Source organism: Carya illinoinensis, chromosome 5 (assembly GCF_018687715.1).
Source record: "Carya illinoinensis cultivar Pawnee chromosome 5, C.illinoinensisPawnee_v1, whole genome shotgun sequence".
Taxonomy (NCBI): Eukaryota; Viridiplantae; Streptophyta; class Magnoliopsida; order Fagales; family Juglandaceae; genus Carya; species Carya illinoinensis.
This window is the reverse complement of record NC_056756.1, coordinates 2,466,629-2,487,679: the sequence shown is the minus strand read 5'-3', so window position 1 is coordinate 2,487,679 and position 21,051 is coordinate 2,466,629. Positions and strand designations below refer to the sequence as shown.

At 33.5% G+C, this 21,051-nt stretch overlaps 3 protein-coding genes across 3 annotated transcripts; all 3 read left to right on the top strand.

The window, feature by feature from the left end:
* The first annotated feature begins 4,705 nt into the window (after positions 1-4,705).
* Positions 4,706-5,403, top strand: LOC122311513 (basic form of pathogenesis-related protein 1-like). The gene has a single exon (XM_043126089.1). It carries the CDS (start codon positions 4,759-4,761, stop codon positions 5,236-5,238), a length of 480 nt encoding a protein of 159 aa, XP_042982023.1. The 5' UTR covers positions 4,706-4,758; the 3' UTR covers positions 5,239-5,403.
* Positions 5,404-6,370: 967 nt separating this feature from the next.
* LOC122309453 (pathogenesis-related protein 1-like) lies at positions 6,371-7,280 on the top strand. The gene has a single exon (XM_043122950.1). It carries the CDS (start codon positions 6,507-6,509, stop codon positions 7,026-7,028), a length of 522 nt encoding a protein of 173 aa, XP_042978884.1. The 5' UTR covers positions 6,371-6,506; the 3' UTR covers positions 7,029-7,280.
* A 1,756-nt stretch (positions 7,281-9,036) lies between these two features.
* LOC122309356 (zinc finger protein 3-like) lies at positions 9,037-9,387 on the top strand. Its single transcript, XM_043122830.1, has one exon. It carries the CDS (start codon positions 9,037-9,039, stop codon positions 9,385-9,387), a length of 351 nt encoding a protein of 116 aa, XP_042978764.1.
* Positions 9,388-21,051: the final 11,664 nt, after the last annotated feature.

Sequence of the window (21,051 nt, the reverse complement as noted above, 5' to 3'; positions counted from 1 at the left end):
ATCCTTGACTCATTGCCATCTGAGTATGGACCTTTCAAGATCTCTTATAACACACATAAGGAAAACTGGTCAGTTACGGATCTTCTGACCATGTGTGTGCAAGAAGAGGAAAGGATGAAGCATGATCGACCTGAAAGTGCAAATAAGGTCGTGAATGATAAAGTTAAGACCGAGAAGGGCCAAAGTGGACCTCAAAAGAAAAGGAAGCATAATGTGCCATCAAAATCCAATGGATCTAATGGCAAAAAGGTGACCTGCTTCTTTTGCAAGAAAGAGGGACATGTAAAGAAGAGTTGCATCAAGTATAAAGAGTGGCTTGAAAAGAAAGGTAGCTCTATATCTCTTGTGTGTCATGAATCTTTTTTCATTGATGCTCCTAAAAATTCATGGTGGATTGATTCTGGTTCTTCAATTCATATTGTGAATACATTGCAGGGTTTTCTCACCAGAAGGAAACCAACAACAAGTGAACTTTGGGTTTTCACCGGAAATAAAGGGCGTTCACAAGTTGTTGCAGTTGGAGTTTTTAGAGTGATTCTCAAATCGGGACATGTTTTGGATTTAAATAATGTTTTTTATATTCCAGAATTTTGTAGAAATTTAATTTCTGTTTCCAAACTTGTTATCAAAGGATACAGTTTCCTTTTTGAAAATGTTATGACTGTTTTTAAGAATAAAATTCCTGTTGGTTCTGGAACTTTAGTTGATAACCTTTTTAAATTAGATATTCATCCCGATTTTGAAGAGAATTATCTCTCTCTGCATTCAGTTGGCATTAAGAGAAACCTTTTGAATGAAAAATCTTCTCTATTATGGCATAAGAGATTGGGACACATCTCTATAGAGAGGATGAGACGGTTAGTAAAAGAAGGGGTCCTACAGGATCTTGATTTTACTGACTTCAAGAATTGTGTGGACTGCATAAAGGGCAAGCAGACCATCAATAATTCTAAAGGTTCAAGAAGGAGCTCAAGTATTCTTGAGATTATACACACAGATATATGTGGACCATTTTCTACCCCTTGCCTGAATGGTCAGAGATATTTTATCTCATTTATTGACGACTATTCTAGGTATATGTATCTTTATCTTCTGAATGAGAAGGCTCAAGCACTAGATGTTTTCAAAGCCTATAAAGCAGAAGTAGAGAATCAAAGTGAAAAGAAAATCAAGATCGTAAGATCTGATAGAGGAGGGGAATATTATGGTAGGTACACAGAACATGGACAAATTAAGGGTCCATTTGCAAATTTCCTTCAGGAAGAAGGCATTGTTGCCCAATATTCAATGCCTGGTACACCATCACAAAATGGTGTTGCAGAAAGAATGAATCGTACGCTAATGGATATGGTAAGGAGCATGATTAGTAAATCTAATATGCAATTTTCCTTATGGAGTGAAACTCTTAAAACTGCAGTGTATATATTGAATAAGGTTCCATCCAAATCTGTCTCTAAGACACCTTTCGAGTTGTGGAAAGGGTAGAAACCTAGTTTAAATCATATACACATATGGGGTTGTCCTGCTGAAGTTAGGATTTATAATCCAAACATAAAGAAGTTAGATCCAAAGACAACTAGCGGTTTCTTTATTGGGTATTCAAATAACTCCAAAGGATATAGATTTTATTGTCCTAATAATAGCCCTCGAATTGTTGAATCTAAAAATGCAAAATTTCTTGAGGATGTTGAACCTAGTGGGAGTGTGAATCCTCAAGAGGTCACTTTTGAGGAAACACCTGAACATGCTACTTTGCCTTCTTTTGGAGAAAGAATGGTTGTCTTAAGGCAAAATAGATCGCAAGATCATGTAATGACACCAATTCAAGTACAACATGTTCCCGTAAATGAGGTTCAATCTGAAATTATTCCGCATTTACAGTCTGAGCCAATTGAGTCATCTCCAAATGATGAAGTAATGGCTCTAAGAAGATCCTCAAGAATACGTAGGCCTGCTATTCCTGATGATTACATTGTATACCTAATTGAGTCTGATTTTGACATTGGACTTCCGGAAGACCCAATTACGTTTTCACAAGCCATGAGTGGAGATAAATCTACATTTTGGTTGGATGCCATGAAAAATGAGTTAGAATCCATTTATAAGAACCAAGTCTGGGATCTCGTCGAATTACCAGAAGGGGCGGCAACAGTTGGCTGCAAATGGGTTTTTAAAACCAAACGAGATTCTTCTGGTAATGTCGAACGATATAAGACTAGACTTGTCGCTAAAGGATTCACTCAGAAGGAAGGCATTGATTATCATGAAACCTTCTCTCCGGTCTCTAAGAAGGATTCGTTGAGGATAATCATGGCTTTAGTAGCTCATTTTGATTTAGAGTTACATCAAATGGATGTGAAAACGACTTTTCTTAATGGGGATCTTGATGAAGTGGTATACATGAAACAACCTGAAGGTTTCAGTAACGACAGTCAGAAAGTATGTAAATTGAAGAAGTCTCTTTATGGACTAAAACAAGCTTCCCGTCAATGGTATTTAAAGTTTCACAAGATTATTATCTCATACGGTTTTATCGAGAATCTTGTTGATCAATGTATATACTTTAAAGTCAGTGGGAGCAAATACATTTTCTTAGTCCTATATGTAGACGATATTCTTCTTGCAAGCAGTGATTTGAGATTGTTACATGAGACTAAACAATTTCTCTCCCAAAATTTTGAAATGAAGGATATGGGTGAAGCCTCTTATGTTATTGGCATAGAGATTCACAGAGACAGGAAACAAAGAGTCTTAAGACTGTCTCAAAAGGCCTACATTGAAAAAGTTTTACAGAGATTCGGTATGAAAGATTGTAAAGCCTCTGTAGCTCCCATAATCAAAGGTGATAAATTTCATAAAGGACAATCACCTGAAAATGCATTGGAACAAGAGCAGATGAAAAGTGTACCTTATGCATCTGCAGTGGGTAGCTTGATGTATGCTCAAGTTTGTACCCGTCCAGACATATGTCTAGCAGTTGGATTATTGGGTCGCTATCAAAGTAACCCAAGACTTCAACATTGGATAGCTGCAAAGAAGGTGATGCGGTATTTGCAAGGAACCAAGAATTACATGCTAACCTACAGGCATACAGAAAATTTACAAGTGGTTGGCTATTCAGATTCGGATTTTGCCGGTTGTGTAGACACCAGAAAGTCTACTTCTGGATATATCTTTCTTCTTGCTGAATGAGCTATATCTTGGAAGAGTACGAAGCAATCTATAGTTGCTACGTCTACTATGGAGGCAAAATTCATTGTGTGCTATGAAGCAACGACACAAGCCATATGGTTGAAGAATTTTATTTCTGGTCTTAAAATTGTCGATTCCATTCAAAGACCAATAAAGATTCTTTGTGATAATACCGCTGCAGTGTTCTTCTCAAAGAACAATAAGAGCGGAAGCAGAAGCAAGCATATTGACATAAAGTATTTAAGTGTGAGAGAGAGCATCAAATATAATGTGGTGTATATTGAGCACACCAATACAGACTTGATGTTAGCTGATCCAATGACCAAAGGTTTACCGGTAAAACAGTTTCAAGGTCATGTGGATCGTATGGGCCTAACTAAAGTGTAATCTCTCATGTTACTATATAGAATAAAGTTGAATTCAGTTTTAGTTTTGCGCATAAAGTAAAGAATTCGTCATATCCATTGGGTGATTAAGTTGGACCCGAATGACTTTTAATAGTTGTTCATAAAGTATTTTTTAAGGGATACTATGTATTGTGACACATGGAAGGGAAATGTTCACTATAAAGAGCAATACCACCATGGTTCGTATATAGGATACCTTAACAGAATTAAGGGCATTATTTTGGCCATTTCAGTTTTACCTATTAAGTGAACCAAGTGGGAGAATGTTAGACTTTTGGTTTTCCTAGAAAACTTTTGTCTTCCCTAAAGTGGTTCACTTCATCTAAGATGATACACTTCATCTATCAAGTATAGGTAATTGCCCTTCATAAATAAAGTGGTAACCCTTGCTATTTTGTGATGGATGGAATAATGAGGGTAGCCTAAAGGTTGTAGGAGTAATAAATGAGGGTCCCTAGTCTTGCCTATATAAAGGGGCTTGTGTTTTCCATTAGACTCACCCAAAAAAGTTTTAAGACAAAAGACTAGAAGTCCCTTCCCTGCAAAATCTCTAGTCTCTTTTGTAGATTTGAAGTTTTCCAGTTATCAAGCACAGATGACCGGAGGTAAAAGATCCTATAGATCTTTTTATTCATTACAGCTTTTTCTTACAATTTCTACCATCACGACCTCATTGACAAAATAGTTATAAAAATATATCACTTAATTATAATAATAACAATATATAGTACGAAAAGTCTACGTACCCGACTATTTCTTTCTTTAGAAATTAGGAGTTATTAGACAGGTGACAAAAGATTGCCCTCCCTTCATTTTCAATAAAAGGGGTGAAATTCGTTTAAAGCGTGAGGGCGAAAATATATATATTATCAATTCATGAAGACATAAGAGGTAAGAGTATCACTGCCCCATGTATATAATTAGATCATATATAAATATATAAGGCCAGGAATAATAACGTTCGTTCTACCTAAATATTACTTATAATTAAGTTGAGATTATAACGGAGAGAAATTGGGAGACACCACTAATATTCACTAGCTATATATAGTATGTACACCTAATCATGCAGATCAAAGTGGCTTATAAAAACCGAGATCATATGCCCCATTTTTCCCAACAGCCACCACAAATCTATAAACCTGACAAGTCTTCTAAAATGGGGTTTGGCAAGCTTTTTCAAGCAATATGCTTCATAGGGTTCACCCTAGTTCAGGCCTCCCTAGCACAAAATTCCTACCGAGACTTTCTCGACGGCCAAAATGCTGCTCGTGCCGAAGTCGGTGTTGCTCCTCTAACATGGAACCACACGCTGCAAGTCTATGCCAAGAATTATGCTAACAAGAGGAGGGATTGCAACTTGGAGCATTCCAATGGACCCTATGGGGAGAATATCGCTCAAGGCTGGGGTACCTTCAGCGCAGTCGAGGCTGTGAAGATGTGGGTTGATGAGAAACAATTCTACGACGTCAAGTCCAACTCGTGCAAGGGTGGTGAGTGCCTGCACTACACCCAGGTTGTCTGGCGCAACACCAAGAGTATTGGGTGTGCCAGGGTCAATTGTTATAAGGATGGGGGGATCTTTATGACTTGCAACTACGATCCTATCGGTAATTACGATGGTGAACGCCCATTTTAAATATTGGTCATGAAGCCTATGAGGGGTGTAATTTGTCTAGTAAAATTATAATGTGGATGGTAGTTATTGTTCTTCCTATGTGCCTTTTGATGGGACAAAAGGAGGTATATATAAAATAATGATTAATAATCTCAATCATGTTAATATTTATGTTGTTCCTTGATACTTATCGCGCGAGATAGAGGATTGAACTTAGCTTTTTGTGATTATGGAATATTCATTTATTTGCAGCCGGAGAAGGCTGGAATAATCTAATGGCATCATTATTCATTAATTTATTCGTTCGAGCATCTTGTTTGATCTCGACAATCAGCTACGGCCATGGGTACTCAAATGAGTAATGGTACATACAGTCATTTTTGTGTACTCCTTGCACACTCTATTAATATGATTGGCTGGATTAATTTTTTTTTAATACACAACCAATCATATCACTGGAGTGCACAAAAGAATCCACAAAAATGTCTACACATAAAATTTTTGTACTCAAATACATATACATAGCTCACTTTGAGCTTTGATTTTTGGGCCTCTTAAGCATTCCATTGGGAGATGTGGTTCTCGTAGAAAAGCCCTAAGATCTCCACGGGCCAGCCCGTCATACATCGTGCATCCATGATCACGCAGATGATCACCTTTTTAACCGTGGCGTTAGGTAATACCGGTAATTAAAGGTATAAAACATTACTGATTAAGCAATGATTATAAATAATTTAGAATCTCAGAAAATAAAATAAAATAACATTACAACTTTGGAATCGGAAAGGCAGCACATAGAGCGAGAAAAAACAAGACAAGTTCGAGATGGCAACTTGTTCCTTTCTAAAATAAAGCAGTACTGCCTAGCCTACCATGGAGTACTTATCTTCCAAAATGATTGAGATAAAGATTAAAGGGCGCACAGACTTTATAGACTTTGTCTTGTATACGTTATTTATGTAAAACAAGGTGCCTTTATAATTTTACACAAGGAAAGTCCAATTTGATCAAACTGGTGCCACTAAACAATCTTATCTTTAAGCTACCCGAGGGCGATGGCTATTAGATTTATGCCCAAGGGCCATGCACGTTTCTGGAGGCTACATTTTTTTTAATGCTCTTCAACAATCATGCAGCCTTTATAGACTTGTTCAGATAATCTTCCACTTTCTCTCTCTCCCTCACGCTCTGTATAATGTATATATACCCTGCATCCATGGCCTTCTTTAATCCATCAATTATTGTCTAAGATTTTGTTTTGTTTTGTGCGTGTAATAACGGAAACCAATATGATGGTGTTCAGGCTTTCTCTAGCAATTGTTTGTGTCGTAAGCTTGGCCATATTCCATGTCTCCCTTGCCCAGAACTCCCCACAAAACTACCTCAATGCTCACAAAGCGGCTCGTGCACGCGTTGGTGTCGGGCCAATGAGATGGGATGCGAAAGTAGCTTCTTATGCGCAGAACTACGTTAACAAACTCAAAGGCAGCTGCAAGCTTGTGCATTCGGGAGGGCCTTATGGCGAGAACCTTGCATGGGGCAGTGCTGACCTTTCGGGCACAGCTGCTGTGAACATGTGGGTGGCAGAGAAGCCAAAGTATGATTACAACTCCAACTCCTGTGTCGGTGGGGAGTGCCGCCACTACACTCAGGTGGTTTGGAGAAACTCCGTGCGCTTGGGGTGTGCTAAAGTGCGATGCAACAACGGGGGCACCATTATCAGTTGCAATTATGACCCCCCAGGCAACTATGTCAATCAGCGTCCCTATCTAAGAGTTCTTCAACAACCTCTGGGCATTTTTGACGTTTAGATCAGTGCTAGCTGCTGCATGTTAAAATTCTAAAACGCACTCTGATGATCAACTAATTAATTGCGAGCTAGGTGCTGTTCGGTTTATCTCGATCTGCTAGCTGAACGGCCTGATGTGTTTACGATTCCGAAATGTTGTAATTTCTGTCATGTAGCTAGCACCTGGTTACTCGTGCATGCGCTGGCTACCAAGCTAGCTTTGTCATCATGTCCGGTGTTGCTTTATATAAATATAGAGAACTGTTACACAGCAGTCCCACATTCAACACACCAATATAAAATAAAAGATGGTAAAATAATAAATTCATATTTTTCAATAGTGTAAAAAAGTGTGAGGCTACTGTGTAGATTTTTTAATATATATATATATATATTTGTGTGTGTGTGTTTATGCATGCAGTCAATTAATAGTTATGACCTCTTAATTTTATAAAGAGTTTTGCTACATACAAGTATAGTTGCGCACTAATCTGTATACCAATACTAATTTATTCATATTTAAAATTTAAATTAACATTATTTTCAATCAAATCTACTTTTTGACCAATCATATTGATGCATAGATTAGTGTACAATTGTACTTACAACTATATTTTTCCTTCTATAAAAGTCTCCCTCCTTATTTATGGTAAGGAATATCCAAACCGTACGTGGGTAGATGCCAATTAGTCGATCCATTTAGTCCGTTCATCTTATTTTATCTGATCATGTTGCTTCCATTGTTTTAATTTCCTTATAAATCTACGTTTTTTTCCCCTAAAGCCACGGCTTGATCGATTTCTTTCTAATTAGACATGAAGACCTCTAAAATGAAAAATTAATATTCCATATATAAGAATATTATCAAATCTTGGGAACATTTCGCGATTCATTTATTTATTCAAACGACGTCAAGGACAATGTCTTCCATATATCCTAAAGAAGATGCTTGCTTATGGCTTAGGACGTGGAAAATCACATTAGGCTTTGAAGAGAGAGAAGCAGACAATCTGAAAAGAGTAATGCTAGTAGTCAATGACTGATCAATATAATGTAAGTAGTTTCCCATGTTAAATATCTTTACAGAAAATCACTTAAACTGCATTTGAACGTTAAGATAATTTAAATTGATATGTGAATAGTAATATTTTGTAGATTCTATTAAAATGTATTTGAAAGTAAATAAGTTAAGATATGCATTTAAATATATAAAATAAGTTGATCAGATGGGTTTAACTTTTTTTATAAAAAGTTGAAAAATTAAAAGTAGTATATCCCATCAATATTAATTTATTTGAGATGGATTGAGGTGAGTTTGGATTCTAAACATAGCTTTAAAATGCATCGTACCAATGATGAATATGTTCATATATAAATGATCAAATAAATTAAAAATGAAGGTCGCGCAACAGCAGTTTTCACTACTAAAATAAATTTGTTTTACGTTGATCAAGAGAGAAAAAGAACCTCCTCAATTGTGGTTTTTTTTTTTTTTCCACAAATTTGTAGATATTATTGCGTGATGGGAAAAAAATACACACTCAAGAAACAATATCATGGTACTGCATGATCACTTGCTTTAGAAATATATGTTTATTTATCGTAAGGCCGCAGACAATCTATAATTAAATAGGAGCCGGCAAGGTCTGAAGATTATCATGTAAAGCTTGCAATAAATATCTCTCTATAATAATAAGCGTCTATTCTGCTGCTACATAAATGAGCAGTAAATTCACACATTTGATTTTTTCTATTTATTGCATAGTTACTTTTTTCTTTCTACTTTTTTCTTGCTAAACCTCTCTCTCTCTCTCTCTCTGAAGCTCACGAACCCAGCTCTCTGCCAAAGCCTCAAGATCCATTCCACCCCACCGAAAAATCCAAACTTTTTACTACCCAGAAGATTACTCACCTGCAAAAAGAGAGAGGACCTAGCAAAAAGAGGACAAAAGATAGCAGCACACATATTGGCCTCCGCAGAAGCTTTTGAGCACTCCCTCCACTAGCACCGGCACCGGCACTACCCAAGCATGGCTTCTCTTCCTCTTCATGGTGCTAATTACAATATTAACAGATCGCTCGGAGTTCAGGCGCATTCTATGATCCAAAAGCTTACTCACAAATCATCTTCGGTTGGGTTCTGGGAACCTCAGGGCTGGTCAAGACCCCTCATTGACCAACAACCAGCAGTTGGGAATTTTCACATAGCAGTAGGATCGCTTTTGCGGGGCAGCGTTGGTAGATTTGGATTGCTAAGAATGATGAATGGTTCTCCAGCCCGTGATGATGAATTTAGTGGATTTTGGTCTGCAGATAGTGCTGCTCTTTACAGGACTAATCAAGAGGAGATGAAGAAGCTTGACTTATCTCTCAATCTTTAAGAGCTGCATGCTTCGTCTTTCTTTTTTCTTTTTTTACGGAAATTAATATTGTATATTCAAAGTTGCCTTGCCTAATGGGAAAAGAAACTTATTTGAGAAGAAATTTTAAATTTTTTGAAATGAAAATTTGAGAAAAAATTTGAGATTTTTTAAAATGAAAATTAATAAATTAAAATATGTATTTATTTTTATAAAATTTTTGACAATAAAATTTTTTTAATTTTTTTAATTTTTATTTTAATCGTAAAAGTTAACGAGACCTAAACAGTAGCGTGTAGAGACGTGCAGGGCCTTGATTTCAACTGACAGTGGTGCGGGGATCGATGAATTTGCTTTAGTAACGTGACAGGGACGTATGGCATCATAGAATTGACCCCATCAATAACAAAGTGATATATCTTGTGTGAATGGAAGATTTATTAATGATTTCTCAGTATTTTTTTTTAATGTCGATCGACTCAAATGGGTTCAAGTTCTTGCCCTCATGACATTAAACAACAAAAAAATGGAAATCTCAAAAATTATGTTTGCCACAATGAAAATGAAAAACATGCATTCCAAAAATCTTATGCATGCGCCCCCACCGCATGCAATATTGTACCAGCACAAACGTCCATGCGTGCAACAGCACAAGAATAGCAAATAAATATTTTATAGCCAATAATTATCGAGCCAATTGCATACATGTCACATCAGCATTCCCTTCGATATAATATAAAACAAATATCTCCAAGATTCGTACCATGTGGTTTTGGGTTAACTATTGATTAGTGGACACATATAAAATATTATCACTCCACATATGAGACAGAGAGAGGGATCGAGATCAATTGCCTTGGAGGAGAAATTAAAAAAATTGTAAGGATTTGAAATTATTGAAGTTAAATAATTACATGATCTAATTAAAAATTGATAGATGGAAGAAAATCATGTCTATCAGTATGCAATACTATACCAGCACAAACGTCCATGCATGCAACAACACAAGGATAGCAAATAAATATTTTATAGCCAATAATTATCGAGCCAATTGCATGCATGTTACATCAGCATTTCCTTTGATATAATATAAAACAAATATCTCCAAGATTCGTACCATGCATGCAATACTGAACCAGCACAAACGTCCATGCATGCAACAGCACAAGGATAGCAAATAAATATTTTATAGCCAATAATTATCGAGCCAATTGCATGCATGTCACATCAGCATTCCCTTCGATATAATATAAAACAAATATATCCAAGATTCGCACCATGTGGTTTTGGGTTAACTATTGAGTAGTGGACACATATGAAATATTATCACTCCACGTATGAGACAAAGAGAGAGGGATTGAGATCAATTGCCTTGGAGGAGAAATTAAAAAAATTGTAAGAAATTGAAATTATTGAAGTTAAATAATTACATGATCTAATTAAAAATTGATAGATGGAAGAAAATCATGTCTATCAGCATGCAATACTATACCAACACAAAATTCCATGCATGCAACAACACAAGGATAGCAAATAAATATTTTATAGCCAATAATTACCGAGCCAATTGCATGCATGTTACATCAGCATTCCCTTCGATATAATATAAAAGAAATATCTCCAAAATTCGTAGCATATGGTTTTGGGTTAACTATTGATTAGTGGACACATATGAAATATTATCACTCCACATATGAGATAGAGAGAGAGGGATCGAGATCAATTGTCTTGGAGGAGAAATTAAAAAAATTGTAAGGACTTGAAATTATTGAAGTTAAATAATTACATGATCTAATTAAAAATTGATAGATGGAAGAAAATCATGTCTATCATTGTCCACGATCAACGACCTTGATCGTGGAAGCCCTGCCGTCCTCCGACTGAGCCAAAAGCCGATCAATTCCCTTGGCGATCTTGTTCCCTTCACCAAAAAAGTATTTTCCAGAAGAAACTCTTTTTATTTTATTTTATTCCATTTTTCAAGTCTCTCGTGAACAACTGTGTTAAAATAAATATGCAAGGTTATATACAGAAAGATGCGATTAAACTAAAGGAAGGTTGTTGGAGAGGTTTGTTTTGTGGGTGATTGATTATGTATGTTGTTGGACCAGGCTCTTTTCCATGCATGCTAGCTTTATTTATTTTATTTTATTTTATTTTTATGAATCTTCATGGATAGCAAAAGATCATCATATAGATATAGGTCATGTGTTGACATATATAAATGATGAATAATCAGAGGGAATTTAAAAGGTTTGTGTGTCGGCAGCTTGGATTTTTAGCTTTATTAAATGCATTAATTCAGGTAGAGAAAAAATGATCTATTCTGGAGGGAGACATTATAACACCTGGGCCCAAAGATATACATATATATATTAAGCGAGTGCACTAGCTGGTTCTTTATAGTCCAATCAAATCATTATCATGATAAGTTCCTAATCCACAAATTAGTGGCATGCAGTCTGATATGGATTGAGAAATTAGCTCAATTTATTTGACATTTTGGCCTCTGAATTAATCAAGTAGTATGCTCTTGGGCTAGCTGCTGCTGCTATATATATATATATATATATATGTTTTTTTCACCCTTTTATTTACCTAACCAAAGAAAAGACATTATTCAATAATCTTACAGAGCTTGTCTTGTCATTGAGGCGCACGACTTTATATAAACATATATTATTGATGTCCACTCCTTTCACTTTATCACCCAATTATTGTCACGGAAGCTTGCAAATAATTACTGCACATGGGTTTGATCATCCGGTAATTTCGATGTACATTTTTTACTTGTTTCAACTTTTTGTTTATGAAAGCATGACATAAGAGTGATTCCATCCATGAATTAATATTGTAATGCATGAAATCGTAATTCGTAAAAGGATGACGGATTTTTTATTTTATTTTTTACATTTTTAGATAATTTAATTAAGATATCTTATTTCCTGAAAGCCAGAGAAAACATTATTACTGTTAGAGAACAGATCTGTGAAATATTTTAGAGAGCAAGAGAGAGGCTTTTAAAAATATTTATTTTCTCTAAATAAAGCAAAATTATTGTTCTTGCTCGAGCCATTTAATTGCTTGTCTTACAAACAAAAATATTGAATTTAATATGCTAAGGTGGATGGAAAGTTTATATCGACAGAGGTCCAATCACTGATGATTTTAACAATTTTGATAACACATTGTCTAAAAAGTGGCTTTAGTCATGTCCAACAAATGAGCTTCTTTTATTCATTACTCTCAATACTGTTATGTTAAAAATTATAAATTATGCAATGAACTCCATTTTTTTATGTTTTATTTTAAAAGTTTTAAAAATTGTAACGATTAAATAATATCATTAGATAAAAAACTTAAAGCTAAAAGATATTTTAATTATATTTAAATATTAAAATGAGATAAGATAAAATGAATCAAAAAATTATAATATTTTGCTAAAAATATAGGTTGACAGTTTTATCCTAACACTCTTTTTTTGTCATTTTATTAAGATATAAGTTTATTTAAAATTGCCTACTACTTAATTAATTAAATTAAATTATGTCAACTTAAAAAGTTTACAGCAATTGCTAGAAATGATTGATTGAAACCAAAAAAAGCAGGTTATGTACAGATGGATGACACTTTGAATTATGGAAGCATGAGGCAGTTTCGAGATTACAATTGGATTGCTTGCCTTTTAGTGCGCATCACCTTTTTCCTGGGGTCTCTCTCTTATATTTAGCAATTTAATTTTACAAGTTGTACGTACGATGTGGCCGGTGTGAATATTTATCAATCGTTTTACTTACTTTGTTGCAAGTTGCTCAAACTTTGTTCCGATATGCCTGTCAATATTTTAACGTTTTCTATCCATCCATTTGATTTTATTTATAATTATTTTTTATTTTTTAAATCATAAACTTTAGTCGAATCAATATGTTTGGACAGATCGAAAACGATTGAAAAAAGTAAATACTACTTTAATTATAATGATTAACATCATTTTCCTATATTCAAAATTTGCCTAGCTTTTAATAAATATTATTAAAAATCTAAATATACATATTTTAATGCCAAGTGACAAGTCAATTATTGACAAATTAACACCGCGTATGGTTGATGGATTAATATTCTTTTTATTTTGAGTTAGAATTTTGGATGATAATTTAACGGAGAGACATTTATAAAAAAAGTAATGACATTATTTACTCATGACATTCTTTTCAATACTTACCTGCACAAGTAAAATTAAATCCATGTCATAGATTTAAATAAAGAGTCTTTATATAAAACTTCTTTATCTCAATCAATTATAACAATATTAATAATAAAAAAACTACATATGTATTGTCATCTTCCACTAAATTTTATCTTTTGTAATAAAAACAATAGTGTCAAGTAATTGGACAGATATCATACAAATATGACTAAAGGTATACAGTAATAGATTATAACTTTCGATATATTAAAACTTAATTCAATAATTTATTTCAAGAAGTCGATGTCTAATATCAACAACCAAGTTAATTTATATTATATAGATATGTATATATATATATATAATATAAGGCAAATCCAACGAATGGATCAAGAAGATTGAACTCAATCAGACAGATAAGATATCACACAGACCTCGAGCACAGGCATATCAATAATACAAAAGTGGAAGTCTCGGAAGATTTTAGAGGAAAGACGTGAAAACTGTAGAGGCTGACATCGAGATGTGTACTGGTTTGTGTCTATGTCATAAATTTAAATAAAGAGTCTTTATATAAAACTTCTTTATCTCAATCAATTATAACAATATTAATAATAAAAACACTGCATCTGTATTGCCATCTTCCACTAAATTTTATCTTCTGTAATAAAAACAATGGTGTTAAGTAATTGGGCAGACATCATACAAATATGATTAAAGGTATACAGTAATAGATTATAACTTTCGATATATTAAAACTTGATATATTAAAACTTAATTCAATAATTTAAAATGCATGGATGTGTGCCAGCTATTGATGCTCTCTGTCATCAAATAAAATAAAATAAATGAGAAGATGCGATTAGACTCGGCAACCGAACAAAGCATCTTCACATGGCATCAACTCCAGAATAGTTTCGCGCATCTGATTGACATTATTCTTAATTTTTAAAAGAAAAAATTTATTTATTATTTTAATTTTAATCATCCGTTCGTTATTTTATAATATAATATTAAATAATAGATTTAAAAATAAAATATAATAAATAATTTTTAATTATCTAATATTATATCATGAGATGATGAGAATTAAAATGATAAGTAAAATAAATTTCTGGAATTCAAAACCCTCCACCCGAAATATTTGACTTGCTTGATGATTGAAATAAGCTTTAAAAGTTTTATTGTAATATATTGCCATTGTCCAAAACAGCCAAATGCGTGTCTTTCAAAAAGGAAAAAGAAAACTCTCCCTTGCGTCCAAAAGCTGAAAGGGGCCTCCATGTACTGATGATCTTTTCATTATTAAATACTAATATTTATATTAATATTTACAAGATGATCTTGACAACTAATCATGATTATCTTGATTTTATCATTATAAACAATTTCATTGTTTGTATGATCTTGTCCGTTCATACCATTAATTAATGGATAGATATCAATTTGTAAATTTAGATTTTTTTTATAGATAAATACTTTTTTTTTTTTTTTTAAATAGAAGAGATAATAGAACATCAACTTGCATTATTTTAAAAAACTGGAAAATAATGCACCTCTTTAACTTCTTCTTCTAAAGACAAGGTTAGCGGCATGGATTAGTTTCATGCTTTATATTTTGTCGGGAGATCTTTTGATAACTTTATTTAATGTAGAGATTATCTTTGGCGGATCGCAAAGATAATGTATGGTTATTGATCGAAACGAATAACTTATAAAAAGAGGGTCCATTAATTAATCATGTTTGATGAAAAAGAACCGAAAGAAAGAATCTTATAAAATTAATCAAGATTGTAAGGTGATCGAATTTAACAAAAGCACACCAGTCAAATGATGTTGTTTAGCACCGATGATGATCATTGTTTGGCACCGATGATGATCATCGAATATTGCAAAAATATCACAAATAAATAAAATCACCTCAATATTATACATCATCATGTTCATGTTATAATCTGATGGAAAATTATGTTTATCACTTAACTCATGCTGTGTTTCTTTTTCATGATTTGATTAGACCTCATCTCACCCTCACCATAATTTTTCTACGCCATGCAGCGTGGACCCATGATTCAAGGCTAGCTAGGGGTTCTCTAGCTCATGAATTAAGTGTCCATCACGTGCCTTAAAATCTAATTTGAATTTATTAATTATTTAAATATTTCGTGTCAAATCCATATCAATTAAGCAACAGGGTATGGGTATCCCAAGTGGGCAGCCCTAATTGAAATGATCTGTCATTTATTAAATAGATTCATGAAGTCTTTCTTCTTTTTCGTCTTTAATGTTTTGAATCAAAGGAGGTCAGGCTGCAGCATTTTCAAAAACAAAAAGTCACTTCACAGACTACGTGAGGAAAAAAAACAAACTGCAACTTGTTGTATTTGGGACACGTTAACCAATTAAATTTTTAAATATAAATCCATCATTCCATATACTTCATATTATCTATTTTGTAAATCAAACCAAGATGTGCTATATATGTTGAATTGTTTTTAAATTGAAGCTATATAATAGTAGATCAACTGCATTTAATTTATATTCTTTTAACTCACCCACTCACCCCACTGGGCCCTATAAAGAGATATGTAGATGATGATCATGTTAGCATAATGCGATGATGAAAATGACCCTATCAGTTTGGTGGAAGGATTGGCTTGGTGTCTCTCTACACTGTATGTCTATTTTAGGGCCCTTTTATGAATTGTAAGGATGATAATTGCTTGTCTCTCTTTGCATTGCAATTAATTACAGTTTATCGTCACCAGCACCTTGTCTCAATACACATGGTAGCCAGCTCATCGTCCATTGAGGGAGTCCACCCTGTCGTTGTTTGTCGTGGCATGATGACCTGTTAATTGTGTAGATAAAAAGTCAGATTTATTTGTTCAAATTCACAAAGAAATTCAGTTCACAGTTATTTAATTAAGGAATTATGGATATGAAACAGTTCATAACAATAAAGTTTTAAGTGCTTGAGATGTCTTAAAAAATGTCTGAATCAGCATCGTTGAAAATTTGCAAGTATCGCGTGGAAGATTAACCCTTGATTAAGAAAATCAACCTCTAATAAGCCGGTTCCACAACACAGCATGTTGATTAGTTTTTTAATGGTGCTGAGCTGTGTTTGGGATTTTGACCCTTCAATAATTATATGTCCATGAAAAACCAACGTCCAATCATCATTAACTGGTATGATGTGGTACATATTCCTCTCAATATATCTTCTTAATGTATATCTTTTTATATTAACTCACCCACCCACCCCATTGGGCTCTACTTTCATTATAACATTTTCTCACTAAATCATCTTCTATGTTTCAAAAGTTCCAAATAAAGATCTTTGTACAAGGTCTTCATTGAAGCATTAAATTTCTCTCTCCTGGCTGCTATATATGATAGCTTGATACATAAATTGATGCTTACGGTGCGCAATTATTGAGCAAAAAATTGTATCAGAAAAGATTGAATACGATTTTATATATAAAAATATTAATGATTTTTAGAGCTAATTAATATAAAAGTATATATTTTTCTTACATAACATGAATAATAATTAATAATGAATTGAGTTGATCATGATCAGTTTATTTCAATCTCCAACCAGCACGTTTCCTAATCGAATGAAGTCCACTCAATTATTTGAATCCATCTTATAAAAAGTATCAGTTACTATTCACGTGTCGGGAAAGAATCCAAAATTGATTGATGTGTTGAATTGAAGATTGCAAAAAATTAATGAAAACCGTTCAGTTATTTTTCTGTCGACTTCTCTCTCATTTTCTTTCTTTAATTTAGAAGTTTAAGCACAATTTTTATTTTTTATTTTTTTATTTTTTGCAATCTTTAATCAATCATAATTAATGTTTTTATATTTTTTTGTTAAGACTAAATATCAATACTGTAATTGAATGATTAATTAATAATGAACGGGTAGTGTAATGTATTAAATATGATGTTATATCATGTTGATGGTGTTGCAAGTAGAGTAGTTAATCTAGGGATCTAACGGGTCGAAGACATACTTAGTCGAGCATCCAAACAAGTCGTAATTCATCAAAAAACAAAACCGAAAACCGCTTTAAAGACACCTGGTTTTCATTTGGTGGGAGAGAATTCACTTCTCAGCACAAATACATTGCATATGGATTTTCCTTGTGTGTATTATCACGTACACAAACCTCCCACATTCTTCTCACGAAATAAAATTGTTCTCCATTGACCCACCCCGACTCCTATCATTTCGCTCCTCACCTTCTCTTTCTTCTCACTTATTTTCTCTACTTTTTTTTGCCCTATCTCATAGAATTTGCATGTAGGTTTCCGTTTTTGTTGATAAAGCTCAGTATGGAGAGATTTTGGCCGTTGTCTTCTTTGGTTTTCTCTTTTTTGCTCTGTTTGGAGGGTTTTCTGATGGAAAATGGTGCGGATTCGACCTCCCGGGATTTTTTCAGCTGTACCCATGTCTAACATCTTCGGTTTCAGTGGTAAACTCTTGATTGCTTTAGAAAAACATAAATGATATACTTTAAGTGTTCTTCTAAATAACATACTTAGTAAAGAATTCATCAAAATTAAGTTGTTAACCGCTCTCTCTCTCTCTCTCTCTCTCTCTCTCTCTTAACAAGAGCGGTGACCCTCTGTTTTAGACCAAACAACTCTGATCCGTAGGATTTTTACGGGTCTACTGTAGCTGTCAGGCGCCGCATAGTTATGACACTACATTGCTCTTCTATAGTTGTTAGGCGCCCCAGCTATGATACTACATTGCTCTTCTGTAGCTGTCAGGCGCCATAGTTATGATACTACATTACTCTTGTCTCTTGTAGAGAAATGCTTCACGAGAGATGATTCGTCATAATTTTCTCTATAAAAGAATTATTCAGTTCATCTTCTTTCGCATCTCATCTTATTCACTTTTATGAAATTATTCTGTATTCTTACTCTGTAATCTCTTTCTGCTTTCTCACTTTGCAATGGCTCAGCAATCTTTCCATTACCAATATATGAGATATTCTGCACCTTGTTCACCAGTTATTTATGCTTCTTCCGTAGGTGCTATAATGCAATCCAATAATGATCTGACTAATAAGTCAGATAATGAAATTATCTATGAGCTTGTGAGTCTCGGTACCCGATACTCATCAACCCTCGTCACATATTCTCAGCGACTACAATCTAGGACTGGTGGGGTTGACAAACTCTACGAGAATATTTCTATCATTCAGCGGCTTCTTATGGAGTCCAACATGAAGATAAAAGCACTAAAGTGAGAGCATAGAGATTTAAAATTTTTGCTTAACTCTTCTTTTCGAGTAGCTATTCCTTTAGATAGGAAAGATATGCAGATTTTTAAAGAACAAGAGCGTTTAAAGATTGAGGCAAAGAGTCTCAACTTTTTATAATTTTGCTTTATGATATTAAAATAATACTTCACAAATATTCATATTTGTGTTTCTATCTTCTGGTCGATGTTTTATATGCTCTATTTTATTTCTTTCAGGAATTTTCATATATATGATATGATCCAATGACTCATATAAATATGCATTTAATCATGCATATCCAAACTCTCGGTAATTTTCAAGTTAATAAAAACCTCAAGGAGTTCTACTGGTCTAGGACTAACTTTTATCTTTATAATCACAACAATTAGTCATCTTCCTATGTGGTACTTCGATAACTGACCAGTTAATAACTTAAACTTGAGACTTTCTCTCTTATGATTATCATAACTCTTCTATCCATCATGAGTTATCAATTATTCTAACTCTAAATAATTTGTTCCTAATGTTCACATAAATCCTCAAGATCAAGATTTTACTCCCCATATAATAGTATCCAAAAGAAGATCGATCTGTAATTTCTATAATTTTGCTTCGAGATAATAAAATAATACTTTACAAATATTTATATTTGTGTTTCTAATTTCTGTTAGATCTTCTATGTGTTCCATTTTATTGCTCATTTAATAGTGCACACTTTCTTACAAAACCGTAATATGAATTTGAAATATTAATTATATTTAAGAGATGATATTTTAGATCTAATAATTTCATTCATCTCCCCCATGAATGTTCTCTAAATCCCAATTGAAGCTTCTCATTTTACAAATTTTTTAGTTACAGTTCACTTGTAAAATCTTTGCTTGTTATTTAGAAAAATTTCAATGGATCAAGATATCAACAATCATGACAGTCTTGCTGCTTTCCTTCTAAACAGGTTGATTCACATGAATAACCTCAGTTGCTTCAGTATACTGAATGAGATGTACTTATTTCTTCTGTTCTTTATTTTAGGGCATTTCATAAATTTGAATTTGACGATGTACGAAAACTTGCTGCTGAGCTTTGTGGTCGCATTTACCCCCAAGTATCAACAACTATGCCCAACCTTGTTATTAGTGCATCTTATTTGGCTCATGCTTGAGACTGTTTGATTATTTGATTATGTTCCTGTTAGAAAAAATTGTAATTTCAATAAAACTCTAATTTCAATTCCTCCAAATTTGTATCAGTTTTAACTTATTTGTTTTTGACTTAATACTTTAGTATTAATGTTTTTATATTTTTTTTTTGTTAAGACTAAATATCAATATTGTAATTGAATGATTGATTAATAATTAACGGGTAGTGGTGGCTTTGGTTTGAGATCTCTGTTGGTCAATACAGATAGGTAGGGTTATAATAAAGCATAAGATTTTGAATTAGTTGTTGGGCGTTACAATTTGAATAATGAGAAATAATTTTTAGATAAATCTGGGTGTTTTTTATGCATGGTAATTTAGAGTTGTATATTCAGGTTCTCTATTTTGATCAACTGATGGAAAAAACATCTTCATCATATATGCTCCTGTTGGAAAAAAACTGTAATTTCAATAAAACTGTAATTTCAATTCCTTCAAATTTGTATCAGTTTTAACTTATTTATCTTTGACTTAATACTTTAATAATAGAAAGTAATTATTATATCATATCTTTTCATGCATTTTATTTATTCAAGTAATCTTTATTTTAGAAAATTTTGATAATTTTTTAGTAATATTATATCTAATGAACATATATTTTTTTTCCCATTAAAGAAACGTGCCTTGCACGTTGAGTGCCAATTAGTATATATATACACACATACACACATGACCTTTTTCTTTTAATATGGTAGGTTAGACTTTAGTAATCCCGGAAGAAGAGCTTAATATTATTAAGTTAATAATTAATTGGGTCAGCCGACAGAACAAAGACTTGGGAAAATGCTAGAAGGATCGAAGATTTTGGACCGATAGTTGACCGATGCCATGTGTTATGTTTTGAGTGGCCCAGATTTAAAAAATAAAACTGCAATGAGAAAGGAAAAGCCTTTCTTTTCCTGCCTCCATTTGTACGCCATCGCCCCTTCCCTCGTGCAAGTAAAAATTGGAGTTCTGAAAGCCGGACTCCATCATCCCTCTCCTCCCCCTCCCGGTGCTATACATGGCAAAATCGAAGGGAATAAAAACTTCA